General features: G+C 40.8%; 1 protein-coding gene across 2 annotated transcripts; it reads left to right on the top strand.

The window, feature by feature from the left end:
• Nucleotides 1–3070: 3070 nt before the first annotated feature.
• TNFSF14 (TNF superfamily member 14) lies at nucleotides 3071–16587 on the top strand. 2 transcript variants are annotated; one of them, XM_061628999.1, is made up of 4 exons: nucleotides 3071–3352; nucleotides 6227–6263; nucleotides 9596–9640; nucleotides 14849–16587. In XM_061628999.1, the coding sequence occupies exons 1-4, from the start codon at nucleotides 3146–3148 to the stop codon at nucleotides 15271–15273; spliced, it is 714 nt and encodes a 237-aa protein (XP_061484983.1). In that variant the 5' UTR covers nucleotides 3071–3145; the 3' UTR covers nucleotides 15274–16587. The 2 variants fall into 2 exon arrangements, with proteins under 2 accessions (XP_061484983.1, XP_061485069.1); XM_061629085.1 differs by lacking the exon at nucleotides 9596–9640.
• The last annotated feature ends 120 nt before the right edge of the window (nucleotides 16588–16707 follow it).

Raw genomic sequence — 16707 nt, 5'->3', positions numbered from 1 at the left:
GGTTTGAATGGGATCTCAGACATAAATGTTGAATACTTCGCGGTTTGGCAAGATTTGCACATCCCCACACATCTGCACCATACACTGCTTATGGGATAACTACCCAAACAGATCCTAAGTGCAGGGGTTATTAAATTACCTCCTCAAATATGAGCAAAGTTTAGCCTTGCTTACTTTTGGGGCTAGAAGAAGTAGATAACCTGCCAAGTATGATTTTGATTGAACTGAATTGCCAGAAACTAAAAGTCCTTAATTATTATCTGTTGTCCAGTTATTTGGCTTAGGACTTTTAGCAAAACAGACATAGTTCAAAGTAAGAAGTTTTCTTTTACAAAATGTCCCAAGGTCTCTAAGAAGATGACTCACAGTAGTAGAGATACAGGCCATGCTTACACCCTGTATGAGTGGTGATTTCTCCATAGCAGTCAGTAGTTCTTATCAGTAACTTACACAGTAACTAACAGGACAGTTCAATGGCCCTTGCACCAATATAATTTCTAATTCAGTGATGCTTACACCAGTGAAAGGGCCATCAGGATCATCTATTTCTGCTGCCTCATCAAACGATCAGCTTCACGTGCTGACACTGATGCAGTACCTCTGCCCCGGTAACAAAGACAAGTTAGTAGCTGGGAAAAGAGGCCAGGGCACACTACTCTGCCCCTGTTCAATTGATCTAAACAAAGCCCAAATGTCACATACAAGTAAACCAATAAAATATAAAAATAGTTTTATGAAGTTAGTAAGAATCCAGTGGCCAATGAAGACATATCTTTCTGTTCAAACAATTTAACTGACTACCAGTCCATTTTTTAACCCAGTTGAAGGGCTTGGTGCTATGCCTATACAGCTTGGGGGCAGGTACCTGGAGGATTGTCTTCTGCCACATGGTCCTATCTGCTTGTTAATTGTTGAGGTCTATCTGCTTGTTGATTGTTGAAGTCATATTTGAAGGCCCTACTATGCTTTCTCCTGCCTTTGGAGCCTGATTTTATTCTGTTCTTTTTAACTAGTGTTTTTTAACTAGACCACTCAAAGTGGCCAACTAGACGCCCATAAGAAAGACATAACAGCCCTCTCCCCACTTATGCTCCCCAGCAACCGATATTCAGAGGCATATTATCTCTGATACTGAAAGTAATACACAGCCATCATAGCTAGGAGGCACTGATAGCCTTATCCTCCATGAATTTGCCAAGCCCCTATTTAAAGGCATCCAAGTTGGTGGCCTTTAACTAAATCTTGTGGGGTGAATTCCATGGCATACTTTATTTTGTATGTCCTCCTGCATTTTCCCACATTAAGATTCATTGGATGAACTCAGGTTCTAGCATTATGAGAGGGGAATTAAAAGTGATAACACTGCTGACCATGCTGACGTGACTGCTCTCCACCTCCCCACCAGGGGAAAAAAGCATCTCCTGCCTGCCCGATGCAACACTTGCCTTCCAGGCCACTGACCTCTACTCCTTGCAGCTCATGCGACCTGCCGAATCACTCCCACTCTGTCAGGGGCTCCACCTCAAAAACTGCTTTTATTCTGTTGTGTTGATGATCTTGTGTTGATGAGTCTACAGTAAACTCACTCCCTCCTCAGAAAGCTATAGCCGAAACTCCACGTCTTTTCCAAACATTTTCCCTACTGTTTTTTTTAGAGGTCTCTTCCAATGATAGATTTGCAGATATCAAGGCATACCAAATGAAACTACCTTGAGATCAGTGCCCTTTTGCAAACCATATATTGTGCTACCCCTCCTATTTTTAGTCACATATTTAGAATTAGAATTAAATAAGAACACTTACAATCAATGGCAACTTGTTAAGTTTAAACCCCATAAAGTCAGGACTTGTTTGCTCTATGCATCACAACACTTTCTTACATTAAATTGCATTTGTCATTTTAATGCCATTCAGCCAAATGGTTCTTATATTTTGTTAGGGAGCAGCAGTGCTGAAGGGCAGGATAAAAATGATCAGAATGGGAAGAAGAAGTTAGATACAAGGGGTCCTGTTTGCAATGTGTCTTTGAAACAGGCCCAAAAATAGAAACTGCTCCTGGGAAAGCTGAGGAATTGAGGAGAGACATGAGCTGTCTTTGGGTGTTACAATCCAGTGTAAAGAAAACACATGAAGGGGGCAGTGAGAATGGGCAGTAGCTCTGACCCTCTTCCTTCTTTCTTTCTGTCACTCTCAAATAGGGATGGAAAGATCTATAAATTTCGGTTCTCTCAGTTTCTGATTTTTCCAATCTTAAATTCAGCTCCACATTTCTAAAGCCATTTGCGATTTTTTTTAATCCTCATGATCTTGAGAGGTACTGGCTCTATGACTGGTATCTCCAGCAGATGGAAGACTTCGGTATGGACAATGGATCTTTCCCCACTACTCTAGATACAAGAGAAAGAAGATGATATTGGGAAAGGGTGACGACTTCAAGTCTACCTTCAACCCATACCCACCTGTCGTTGGTCAGAGACTGCCACCTTTGATGAAAATAATGGAGGTGCCCCCCCACTTGGCATCAGAATCACCTTGGCATCAGAATTTTTGCATGTCCTGATTTTCCAGGATTTAAAACACAGGAAGCCTCCACAGACACAATAGGCTCCCCACTCCCCATTGTTGCACTCCATGAGTTGAGGGCAACAAAACAAAGATGCTCATCCCTGCTGCTCCTGCCCAAATGTTTTTTTTCTACATTGGACTGTAATATCTGAAAAGAATTCTAGATACACACCAAACCCCAACTTCTACCTACCTGCAGCCAAAAATGTTTCTCTGTTGATGGACCATGAACTCAGTTTCCATTGACAACTGGCAGCATGTCCTGGTTGGCAGAAGGATGGGGGCCAGCCTCCCTTCACCTTTTATTCTTCATGGCAATACGTGTGAGTGATCAAACAGAAAGCCATGTGCACCCACCCAGAAAAGGACCAGGAGGAGTGGCTTCCCTCAAGGAAGTCCCAGCCCACCAAAGCAAGCATACAGACCTAGCGTGTAGAGGCCAGTTGGGTAATATTGTGGTTTCCTCCCCAGGGATGTGGGCGTTGCACTCTCTCATGTACATAACTCAGGTCGCAGAGAAGCAACAAGCCTATTTGCTCAGCAACACATTGCACATTGCAATAATCTTGGTGCCGATCTTATGGAAGACAGATATCCATCCATTTTTGTTGTGGATACACCACAGAGGGATGTCCCCTTTGTGCCACCAGTGCAGAAGACCCAGAAGAAATGGCAGCATGGTCAGCTGCTCCTGGGAATCCTGGTCCTGCTGACATTGGCTGGTTTAGCCATACAAGCTTATTTCCTCATCTGTTTCCGCAAGGACCTGGACAAAGTCACATCACAGGTCATATATAGTTCATAGGGGCAAATGGGAGTGGGAAGCAGATAAATGGAGGCTTATTCTGGGTGTGGATGTGAGATTAGACAGCAGGAATTAACAGAAGCTGTGAAGATGCCAGTGTTTGCACATTTGGGAATCAGAAGCTCTTTGTTTCTATTTGGTTAGGGTTAGATATGAGAAGATAGATATTAGATAGGAGAATTTTGTTTGGGAAATGTTTTTAAGCAGTCTGACCTAATTCATACCTCCTGGACAAATATATGGTTCTGAATGTAATTATCATTTGGATTTCTCCAAGTTTTGCAATACAGGTATCAGATTTAATTTTTTAAACTCTGCTGATTAATTACCATGCCACAAGACACTCTCAATAGGCTCCTTAGGATATATGTGCGACATGCACACTAAGAATTCTCTCACACTGCATCCGATGTGGTTGGGTGCTCTGCGCCAAGTGAGAATGGCACAGTTATTGGGGCAGTGCAGTCCTTACTGGTCTGGGGCCCTCATAAATGCCAGATTTGGGTTGTAGTTGGTTGCAGATGGAATTATTTTCAAATGCTTTTAAATAGATCATATATCTGGCCTATTAACAAAGATGATGTATCATAAATCTGTACTTAATAAATTAGATGACTGAAATGGGGGTGTGTGAGTTTTACTGCTTCTTCACAGCTGACAGTGGGATTTATTTCTATTCTGCTTGACATGTGTAACTCAGATTTATGCATATTCCTTCAACCAAAAACTGTTGGTCATATGAAATATTTTACTGTGTTTATTGGAGAGTAACTATAGCTCATTGGTGGGGCATCTGCTCTGCGTGCAGAAGGGTCCAGGTTCAATCTGCAGCATCTCCAGGTAGTGCTGCGAAAGATATCCTGCCTGAAATCCTACAGAGCTGCATCTAGTAAGTGCTGAGCTAAATGGACCAAGGGTCTGACTCAGTACAAGGCAACTTCCTATTGTGGTATAGGAAGCAGGGCAGGAGCTTCTGTCTATAGTGAACCAGGATGTGGGCACATGTTGCGAATGGAGCTTTAAGGATGCTCCCCACATGGAGACCTCTGATGCAAACCACCCACTGTATGCAGGTATGCTCATCCAAAGCAATGGAGAATAAAAAGATCTTCGCATGAATTCTCAAGGACTACCTATTTAAGGCACAATCCACTAAGCAAGCTTTACTGAAATTATGAGAACTACAGAAGAGCCCATGGTACTTTTGTGCCACTTCCATTAATTTTAGGGTGGATTGCTCCAGTGGATTGTGCCTTAGATGCAGAACTTGGAAAAGTTACTTTTTTGAACTACAACTCCCATCAGCCCAATCCAGTGGCCATGTTGGCTGGGGCTGATGGGAGTTGTAGTTCAAAAAAGTAACTTTTCCAAGCTCTGCTTAGATGTGTAGTCCTTGACTAGCTATGCATATATTTACAGGCTTGCTCTAGGCACTGCCTGATCTCACCCCCCCCCCCCAGGACTATATTGTATCCACAAAAGGAATGATACTAACAATGTTATTAATTACCTAGAAAACAAGTTTGAGCTCATCTCATCAGCATTTAAATAACAGAACAGAAACCCAAAACATTTAAACTAACTGAGTTTCTAATTATAATTTCTAATGACACTGCTTAGATTACTTCTGGGTGTCCATTTCAAGTCTAAATGCTACTTGAAATTATGAGTTTCTGACATGGAACACATATATTAAAAGCACATGACATTTCCATAGTATCTGTTTTTGTCCTTGGAAAACTGCGACTTGCCCCTGTCATCTAGACTGTGTACATCATAATCAACAACAAATTTATTGAATCATTGGCCTGGACAACTTTAAAAATAAACAACATTTTCCAGTATAAAAACAATAAAATGGATATAAACATTGAAATAAAGTTAAAATACGATATGATTATATAAAAACTTGTAATGCAATAGAGCAAAACCCAATTAAACAAAAATTAGAGCCCATTCTTAAATACATGGCCTGCTTCACTACTCTTTTGGAGTTTCCTTGTAGACAAAGCATGCAATGCTGTTTTATAAACATCTTATTGGAGAAAACAGATAATGTCTTGGTTAGAGTAGGTTGTTAAACTAGACAAAATATTTCTGTAAAATCTTTCCCTTGGACTATTATATAAAAGACATTTCAGAATATAATTCTCTACTGTTTTAAATTACAGATGCAAATCTTTTCGAAAACTGGAATCTGTCTGTGCCTACTGTCCAAAATGTTATCTGTACGTGTAGTTGTACACAGTCACCACTTCTAGCTATCTAGATCTTTGATGGTCCCTTTAAAAAAAATAAATAGAACCTATACCACTGGAAAAAAATTAGATTGTTGTAATAATCTCATGTCTTCTTCAGCTCGGTGTCCATACAAATTGTCCCTTTTGTCTGTGAACCCAAAATGTTTCATGCACTAGATGTACATGAAGCAAAATGCACATATATGCAACTGCCACACATGATAATCTGTCTGTAGTTTTAGCTCTTTTTCTTATCTAAAATACTTTTCAGGAAGGTTGTCTGCAATATTTGAAGTGACCCTAACTTCATATACACTGAGATTATAGACCTTTTTACTGTAACTGGTAGACATCCATTCCTGTATGCTATTTTATTTTAATAGCCTCCAAGTATCTGTTAAAGAATCAAAGGAAGGAGGCAGGGAGATGTAGAATCCTGGTTCCTCAGTTTACTATGTCAGATAGACATAGCGTTGATCTTCTGTGCATTGATGGAAATAAGAGAGAATTCCACATATTTCAGAGGTGGTATCCCTGGAATGGTTGTTTGAATGTGAATAAGATGATTCTCCAGGTGGCTTGACTAGGAATTGACTTCTGATTTTTCTTTTTTTAGGGAGATGCGCATGAAACCTATGAGAAACTTGTACAAGGTAAGTTTGTCTTGACCTTTGTCTAGAACTTTTTAGTGCTAGTTAGACATTGCTTGTTGCAATCAGTTACAAGTGGAATTAGAAATTACAAACAGTATATACATAATTTCGCACAATATAGTAGCATATTATCCAACAAAGCCCTTCCCCATGGTCAAGATTTCAGTCATGCTAGCACTGTCTTATGTCTGTTCCATCCCATTTTGTGCAGATTTTATTTTGAAGGATGCACAGAAAGTCTGTATTTAGACTATATGTATTTTATACAAACACTTTTAACATAAAATATATACCTCAAATATAAAATATGCCCTTCTCACATATATGACAGTGTAAAATATGCACTCAGTGCTTTTCAATGCATTTATTCATAAAATTAATTTCTGTTTGATCACTGAGCACAGGCAAGTCCAACCCTACAATAAGACAGTGATGTGGCTGCCCCAGATAGCAGATGGTGGGGGCAGCTCCTCACAGCCATTCTCCATGAAATTCCAGCTGCTCACCTTCCTCCTGAGCCAGCGCTGTGATAGAGGCAATTTGTGTTTGTTGCACACTGTCTCATCTAGTCACCACTAGACTCCTGACCAGGCAGAGAGACAGCCAGCCCAGGCCATGCACTCCAGCACGCACCACATGTGTGTGCAACTGTGTCACTCTGATCACATGCTACACACTGTCACTGCTGCACTGCAGCATTTGTTTAAGCAGGCAGAAAACAGGCCACAGGGGAAGTGGTGAGTCAATGGCAGTGAGATGTTGGAGGACAGTATTGGATCACTCCACCGTATGGTGGATGCTGTTCTGTCACCACTGTTAAGAAAAATTCAACTATCAATCCAGTCAGGTACTGTGGTATGGAGTGGGTATCATCTTCTTTGCGTCGAGCAGCAAAATGTCTTAGATTTGCCGATGGGGGGATCTCTCCAGGAGCACGGGGAACCCATTTTGAAAGTGGAGGTCTCTGATTGTCAGAGCTGGCCCAACCACAGAAGCAAATTAGGTGACTTCCAAATTCCTGGTAGCACCTATCTCAGCCATGAGAGACCATGTTGTACTTTTGGCAGAGGTACACAGGAGCCACTTAGTACAGGAGCTCCTGAGCATTCCAGACAGCATTCTGATCTCCACTGGCTGCCCACAACATCAACAAGGTTGTAAAGGAAGTAAAGAAGTGACAGACATTAAAAATGAAAATGAGAAAATAGTATAATTATATAATGTGCTGCTGTAATGCTTCTCAAGGCAGTAGCAACAGTACCTCAGGAAAAAAATCACTGACCTGTCAATGACACCCACCTTCCATTGCCCACCCCCTCAGTCTATACGTCCTCTGGTTACATGCGACATCAACTCTTCCATGTGGTAAGGAAATGTTACAAAATCTACTGGTGGAATTAATTGCAATAGTTTAATTAAAGGCACAGAGGAATTCCGTGGGTCAAAGGCCCTGTTTGTGTAAGCATCTATACATAAATACTCACAAAATGGAAACCAATACATGTTTATTATAATTAAAAAGCCACAACAGCTAATACTGAAGCCACAGTATTAGGGTTGGGTGCAAACTTGTATTCAGTTACCATTTGAAGCTGGATCTATCAATTCACAAATTCTGAAACAATATGAGAGCTGAAACAGAGCCATCCTTTGAAATTCACACATTCCAATTTTGCAATACAGTTCGCCAAACAAACATGTTTACAAAAATGCAACTATTAGGGGGAAATGTTCATAAGTGAGTGAAAATAACATACAAAATGCATTATATGATGAGAAATAGAGTGCAAAAATATGTACATTCGTTAAAACTGCCTACAAAATATCAGGAGAAATTTGCACTAAAACGCTGGATAATTTTTATTTTTTTAATTAAAAAAATTGCAAGTTGATGGAGAAACCTGAAGAACTGAATTAAAGACTGGAAAAATGAGAAACGAAGAAAACTGAAAGAGCTTTCCATCCCTACACCGACACAATTAAGCTGAACTATAATATCCATCTCTGTATAATATCCATCTCTGTCATAGTGTACCCATGCAGCTGAGATGGCCCTGTTAATACTACTACTAAGTTTCATTATGATGCACTTCCTATGAGGCATATCAAAGCCATTTATAATAAAATATATGTAAAACAATTGCATATACAGTATACAAAGGTAAAACAGTTGCATATATAAAACCAAAAAACATATGAAATCATTACAGTAGCAACAATCGTTACATATATAAAATCATATCAGATACCATCCTTACTAACAGATACCAGTCTCAGGATCGTTGAAAGAGGAAAAGTGCCTAAAAGACAACAAAGACTTGGTTTATACGCCAAACGGGAAATATTCTCTAAGCCCCCCTCCCCAGTGTCGCGATGTCGCTGTGTCATTCTTCTACCTTTTGGCTGCCCAAGGCATGCCATGAATCACAAAAGACAGACCCTACATGCTCCCATGTCCCTGCTCATGAGGTTGGGCCTGGAGTGAGGGAGAAAGCAGATCAGTGAGGGAGGTGCCAGGCAGCGAGGGAGCTGCTACAGAAGCTGCTCTGGCTGGGGGTTGCATGTGCAAATAGCAGCAACTGCCTCCAACAGGCCAAAAAATTTGCTGCTGTCACCCCACAGTCCCTTGTTGGTTGCTGGCCACAGGGAAATCAAACTGTATGAGATAGTGACAAAAATGAAATAACATTTTTTTAAGTGTGCTAAACTTTTTTTTTGGTGCCACGTGAATTCAAATTGCATGATGAGAAAATGGGCAAATATGCATTGTTTCTCTTATTAGGAGGAAGAGCCATATCTCAGTTGCAGAGCATCTGCTTTGCGTGCAGAAGCTACGAAGTTCTGTCCCCAGCATCTTCAGATGGTGCTTGGAGACAATCCTGTCTGAAATCCTGGAAAGTCACTGCCAGTCAGGATAGAGAACGCTACATGGACAGTATCACGCAGCTTCCATGGTGCTATTCTGCAATGTTCATTCTTCAGTGTGATTCTTTTTGCTATAGGAAAGGACAAGAAGCTATAAGGGCACTGAAGCCCCCAGAAGCCTTTCAGCTTTCTGAAATTTCAGCTGGCATAGCCTACACACTTTCAAGCATCTCTTTACAGTTTTAAGGACCAGAAACTTGCTTCTTAAACTCCCACAAAAGGATCTGAGATTCTCAGGGTTGAATTTTGCATCCAGTAGTAACATTTCTGTACTTGTTCTACACTTGCACAGAATTGCAGTGTATACAAAACCCTGGTAATGGTCCTGAGTTAATTTGAAATGCCTCTGTTGCCTACAGGCACCTGCAAACAACTAGGAAAATATGTTTTATTTTTTCCCCTCACAGGTCATAAACCTACCACGGAAAAGCCAGCTGCTCATCTGACACTAGGTAGGAAAACTTCCTAATGCAATTTCTACCCTTTGCCAAACCTTTCTAAGAAGCTGCAGTGGGCTTGAAGCAGAGCTAGTTAAACATAAGAACATAAGAAGAGCCTGCTGGATCAGGCCAGTGGCCCATCTAGTCCAGCATCCTGTTCTCACAGTGGCCAACCAGGTGCCTGGGGGAAGCCCGCAAGCAGGACCTGAGTGCAAGAACACTCTCCCCTCCTGAGGCTTCCGGCAACTGGTTTTCAGAAGCATGCTGCCTCTGACTAGGGTAGCAGAGCACAGCCATCATGGCTAGTAGCCATTGATAGCCCTGTCCTCCATGAATTTGTCTAATCTTCTTTTAAAGCCATCCAAGCTGGTGGCCGTTACTGCGTCTTGTGGGAGAAAATTCCATAGTTTAACTATGCGCTGAGTAAAGAAGTACTTCCTTTTGTCTGTCCTGAATCTTCCAACATTCAACTTCTTTGAATGTCCACGAGTTCTAGTATTATGAGAGAGGAAGAAAAACTTTTCTCTATCCACTTTCTCAATGCCATGCATAATTTTATACACTTCTATCATGTCTCCTCTGACCCGCCTTTTCTCTAAACTAAAAAGCCCCAAATGCTGCAACCTTTCCTCATAAGGGAGTCGCTCCATCCCCTTGATCATTCTGGTTGCCCTCTTCTGAACCTTTTCCAACTCTATAATATCCTTTTTGAGATGAGGCGACCAGAACTGTACACAGTATTCCAAATGTGGCCGCATCACAGATTTATACAACGGGATTATGATATCAGCTGTTTTATTTTCAATACCTTTCCTAATTATCCCTAGCATGGAATTTGCCCTTTTCACAGCTGCCGCAAACTGGGTCGACATTTTCATCGTGCTGTCCACTACAACCCCGAGGTCTCTCTCCTGGTTGGTCATCGCCAGTACAGACCCCATGAGCATATATGTGAAATTAAGATTTTTGCTCCAATATGCATAATTTCACACTTGTTTACATTGAATTGCATTTGCCATTTTTCCGCTCATTCACTCAGTTTGGACAGGTCTTTTTGGAGCTCTTCGCAATACCTTTTTGTTTTAATAAACCTGAACAATTTAGTATTGTCAGCAAACTTGGCCACTTCACTGCTCACTCCTAATTCTAGGTCATTAATGAACAAGTTGAAGAGTAGAGGTCCCAATACTGATCCTTGAGGGACTCCACTTTCTACAGCCCTCCATTGGGAGAACTGTCCGTTTATTCCTACTCTCTGCTTCCTGCTTCTTAACCAATTCCTTATCCACAAGAGGACCTCTCCTCTCATTCCATGACTGCTAAGCTTCCTCAGAAGTCTTTGGTGAGGTACCTTGTCAAAAGCTTTTTGAAAGTCTAAGTACACTATGTCCACTGGATCACCTCTATCTATATGCTTGTTGACACTCTCTTTTTTTTTTTACAATAATTTTTATTCAAATTTTCATAAAACGTACAAAACAAAATCATAAAACATTCAAAGACAAAAAACAAAACAAAACAAAAATGATTAAACAAAAAAATAAAATGTTGACTTCCCATTTGTCACAGATCAAATCAGTTATAGGTCTACAATATATAACAATCCTGTCTCTTAAATTATATTATAAAATCACTTTCCTCCAGTAGTTATCTTAATTAATCATCAAATCTCATAAACATTACTTTATTCTTTCCACAAAAAGTCAGAGAGGTTTCAATTCTTTAAGAAATATATCTATCAATTTTTCTCCAAATAAACATGTCGATTAATCCATCTCGTTAATAATAATAATAATCTTATTGTCATAACCATAGTCCAAATAAACATATCGATTAATCCATCTCATCAAAATCTGTTAGGTCCAATAATTTCAATAGCCATTATTCCATTATCCATATTAATTCCATCTTCCATCTTCAATAGTCCTGTTAAGTCCAGTAATTTCAGTGTCCAATCTTCCATTATCAGTATTCCATAATAATCTTGCTGTCATAGCCATAGCCATATAATAAGAGTCTGATGGGAATTTCCTCTATCCCAAATATTTTCTTGCCATCAATTCTGAATAAGTTGCTGAAATATTGTTGTAAAGTCATATCTCTGTTCTTCTTTTTTACAGAATGCACTGGCTCATCTCTTGAGAGTTTTTCCATTGTCACATGGCTGCAGTTAATTCCATAGATTTTCTCTATATCAAGCTCCATCACATCATTCAGAAGATTATCCAGAAGATTATCCAAGCCATTGATAACTTTATCTCTAATATCTTCATTAATTTCTTCAGAGATAACGTTAAATTCCAAACAGTAGATTTTATTTCTAATATCCATAAACTCCAGATCTTTTTCCAATTCCACATTTGTTCCAATCTCCAGGGCTTGTATCTTCCCTTTATTTTTTCTTTTCTCATCTCTGATCTCATTGTCCTCTCTCACAGGATCCCCTATTTCTTTAAGCTCCTGCGTCATTTTGCTCAGTTCCATTTTCAGCTCCTTACTGCCCTGTCGCAGGGTTTGTTTCGTTATCTCAATCTCATCCATTATTTTCTGAAACATAATTACTTCCAGATTCTCAGCCACTTTCTTGATTGCCATTTTTAAAACCACGAAAACAAAACAAAACAAAAATAAAGAAGAACCACTTCTTATTTCAGCAACAATTGGGTTAATATTCCAGGCTTGATGACATCACAGTATAAACAGAGCTGCCTGCCTTATCTCTCTATGTTCAAGAATACAAAACAAATTTAGTTCCCAGCATCAAAACAGTTAGTGGCGTCGTGAAGAAGCAGATTCGTCAAAATAAAATAGACCAAAAAGAGAATAGTCCCAGACAATATAATGTTCCTCGGAATAGAAATCCCTCTTCTGTTTATATCTTTAGAATGCATTTCCAGGACAGCTTTTTGCAATAGAAACAGAGATAAGCTGTTAATTTCGTGAATAACAGAGAAGAGTTATAGCTCACCCAGAAGTTCTTTAAAGCTGATTCATTTGACAAATCTCTTTTTGCTGCAACAATATAAACCAAGTAAAAAAAAGAATAGAAAGAAGGGTGCTTGCCTGTTAGTCCGTTTTCTCTTTGAAGAAAATATAAACGTATTGCATTAATCAGATAGAGCTTGTTCGGAAGTCCATCCGGCATTGCTGGCTGGACCTTTTCTCATAAATTAATGAAATCCAGTCCTCCCAACAAAAACAGGCTTTTGAGGTTGATCTCTATGTTTCTCCCTGCCCAGGAGAAATTTCATCAGTCAAAAAAAAAATGTTCTGACTGATTTATATCTGAATAAGCTTCTTCTGCGGCGGGAGCCCGTCTCAAAAGCAGGCACAAGCGAAGTCACCCTTCCCGGAAGTCGCTTGTTGACACTCTCAAAGAATTCTAATAGGTTACTGAGACAGGACTTTCCCTTGCAGAAGCCATGCTGGCTCTGCTTCAGCAAAGCTTGTTCTTCTATGTGCTTAGTTAATCTAGCTTAAATAATACTTTCTACCAGTTTTCCAGGGACAGAAGTTAAGCTAACTGGCCTGTAATTTCCAGGATTCCGAGCTTGCTGGATTCAATGCCTTCTTTCATATATAGAGAGCCACCGCCACCAATACATCCTTCCCTGTCCTTCCGATATATATATCCAGGGATAACCGTATCCCACTGGTTTTCTCCATTCCACCAGGTCTCCGTTATGCTCACTATATCAATGCTCTCCTCTAAGACCAAGCACTCCAGTTCTCCCATCTTGGTTCGGAGGCTCCTAGCATTAGCGTATAGACACTTGCAAGCAGTGTCTCTCTTCAAGTGTCTTTGGCACTTTTGGTTTGGCCTGTGGTAATTTTGCCCTTCTGAATTGATGTCCTGTGCCCCTGCTCTCACAATGCCTACTTCTAGGCCTACCCCTTTTAAAATTTCCTCATTTCTTTGGTCTTTATCCCAGGGGGGAGGTTTATTCCGAACCAGACCTTCCTCAGCTCCTGTCGGGTTTCCCCCCTCAGTCAGTTTAAAAGCTGCTCTGCCACCTTTTTAATTTTAAGTGCCAGCAGTCTGGTTCCAGTGGAGCCCATCCCTTTTGTACAGGCCCGGCTTGTCCCAAAATGTTCCCCAGTGCCTAACAAATCCAAACCCCTCCTCTCGACACCATCGTCTCATACACGCATTGAGACTACAAGTTGCCTGGAGGTGTGCAGGGTGTAATGGTGAAAGCAGCTTTAGCTTGTAGCCAGGCCAGGCTTTCTGGAGCCTACCTTCATGTTTGTAAGCATGAATGAAAAGGGCTACGAATTGCCTACCTTGTATCAGTGGCAGAACCAAGGGCAATGGCAGGCTTGAGTGAGACTTCGCATAGTACTACTAATGGTCCTCTGGAGCTGACCTGAGCCCCCACCCACTGGGCCTCCACTGCTGCTGCCCCCCCTGGCATTGTCAAGAAGGTGACCATCCAATGTGACTCCGAGCTAATGTGTGAGGGTAGCTATCGGCACTGGGGGAGAGGGACAGATTAGGAATACTGTATGTGTACTGGCTGTCCCACTGCCCAGCAGTTTCCCTGCCTGAGCTGACAGACATGGTCTCAGATGTGGCATTGAGATTTTCGAGACTATTTCTTCTGGGGGATTTTACTATTGATGCCATGGCTTCTGAGTCCAGGACCGCTCAGTACTTCATGGCTTCCATGGCGGCCGTGTGTCGCGCGCACGCATGTAAAAGGGAACGGAGCTAGGGTCAGTAGTAAAGAATCAGAAACACACCCTTTCCTTCCTAAAGCTTAGAAGGAGCTTGACAGGAGTCACTGTGGGAGGAGGATGGGGATCAGCGTTGAAACCAGTATTTTTAGGGTGGGAAGAATCTGTCCATTTCAGTTTCTCATTTCTCCCATCTTTGGTTTGCCTCATTTCTGCATATTTTTTTTAATTAATGCCCACCTGAAAATGTGAAGCATTTTCACACACATTTCTCTTTATACATTTTTTGTATGACATTTTGCCTAAGTAAATTTTTGCAAGCTATTCTCCCAGAAGAATTTATCTTTTTGTGTTATTTTAATCAATATACTATATGCATCTTTGTGTGTCCTTTTCACTAATACATATACAGTATAGTGTACCTATTGTTATTGGAGAATACCATTGCACAATTTGGAGGTGTAAATTTTGAAGGAGAGTTGTGTTTGATTCCCTGATTGATTCTGAAACAATGCTGAAGATAGAGGATGTTGTGTTTTCCAGGTTCCACTGTCACTGTGTCTCTGAACGGATCTGTGGAGTGGCAACACGTGAACGGCTCTGCCTTTCTACAAGACATGGGCTACAAGGACGGCTCCCTGATCTGCAACCAGCCTGGACACTACTACATCTATTCAAAGCTCTACTTGGGGCAGTCAAGCTGCCCAGAAATTCAGCAGAAGAGCGAGTTTGTTGTCACCCATGCCATTTACAAGAGAACTTCTCGGTATCAAGGGGACATCAAGGTGTTAACCAACATCATTCCTTACTGCAACTGGAAGGACAGTAAGGAGTGGAGGCACAACAGCTTCCTCGCTGGTATGGTACAGCTAGAGGAGAAGGAGGAGGTGTTCATCAAGGTGTCTAAAGAACAGCTGCTGTGGGTCAAGGATGACTCAAGATCATATTTTGGCACATTCATGATATGAAACATCTAGAGCTGTGTACAGACAATTATTTATGTGAAACAATGAACGACTTCCTTCTTATACTACTATGGCAGAATTAGTCTCAATCCTGCTTCAACAGTCTGAAAACTTTTCAAATATAATGAAGGTGAAGCAGAGCCTTGCTTGGGGGGGGGGACTTCCTTGGTGAAGTGGAACAGCCTATGCACTCATTTTGGAAATAAAAAGATGGTGCCCTGTGGCTGGAACAGGGCACACTGGCCAAACAATAAGAAAATATTTTGGGGAAATGGTGGAACACTGCTGTGGGAAAGCTTCTTAAAGAGCTACCTAAATGCTTATGTGAATAAGCTCTCATCCTTCCGCAACTGCCAAAAATTAAAAATGAGTGTGGGCACTATCCAATAGGCATGCATGACCGTCATACCAAAAGTATGTCAACCTGTTGTAGAAGTGCTGGTTGTTTTTTCTAGGGCTACTTTTGGCTTTTCCAGATTACACTTTGAAATCCTACTGGAAGTCCAGTCTGACCAGGGGACAGAAAATGAAAATGTAGGATATGACCTCGAGGTCACTATAAAGCAGATATTGGTATATCCCACCTCAGAGACAGTGATGGAATAGGATGATTTTTAATGTTTTGCTACAGAATGAATACTTCTTTAATGGGATGTTAGTACAATCCAGAATGCTGTTTTACAACACTGTGTTTCCAATGCTAAGGAGGTCCCTGTGCTGGGGACCATTTCTATCATTCATTGTGGTAGAAAGTATAGATGGAATTTATTTTAAATAGATGGAAAGCTTTCTTGCTAAGACATGAGACCAGTAGTCAGCTATTGGCACAGCATTGTGATCAAACTGGAAGCCCAGAAAACAATCCGACCCTTTAATGCTTTGTGGCCTTGTACGGTATGTATTTTCAGTGTCTTCCTTGCCAACCCCCTCCCTCCCCCAAGTATTCCAGAAGGGATTCTTGGATTTTATTTAACCAGTCTTCTTTTCTATGTGCAAATAGCTTTTTCTATAAAATATGCCTGTAGGACTATTTTTGACAGTGATGATGTCAGTGAGGACAAGTGAGGTTGATTGGGAGGGCAGTGTTTCCTAGATTATTCATCTGGATGGATCCACTGAGGGATCATGCAGGGAAAACAGCTACCTCACAAAAAGTGAACAACCCGATTTGGCTAGATCGCAAGAGAAAGGAATAATGAATAAGCCAATGACCATGAATAAGCCAACATTTTCCATGAAGTGCTGTAATTACTGAAAAGGGGAAGCACTGCTTTAAACTGCTAAAAATGTTAACTGGAAACTGCCCTAATAATAAAGGTATGAAATAAAATTAAAATACTTGCATTCGAAATAGTCTGTTTGTCCCTTTGTCCAGAACAGAAGGGGAATTGACAAAAGAACAGCTCTTTATTAAACTGGGAGAGAATAGAAAAAGCC

This window comes from Rhineura floridana, chromosome 1 (assembly GCF_030035675.1).
Source record: "Rhineura floridana isolate rRhiFlo1 chromosome 1, rRhiFlo1.hap2, whole genome shotgun sequence".
Classification (NCBI taxonomy): Eukaryota; Metazoa; Chordata; class Lepidosauria; order Squamata; family Rhineuridae; genus Rhineura; species Rhineura floridana.
Note: the sequence above shows the minus strand (reverse complement) of the source record. Positions and strands in the feature narration are given on the sequence as shown.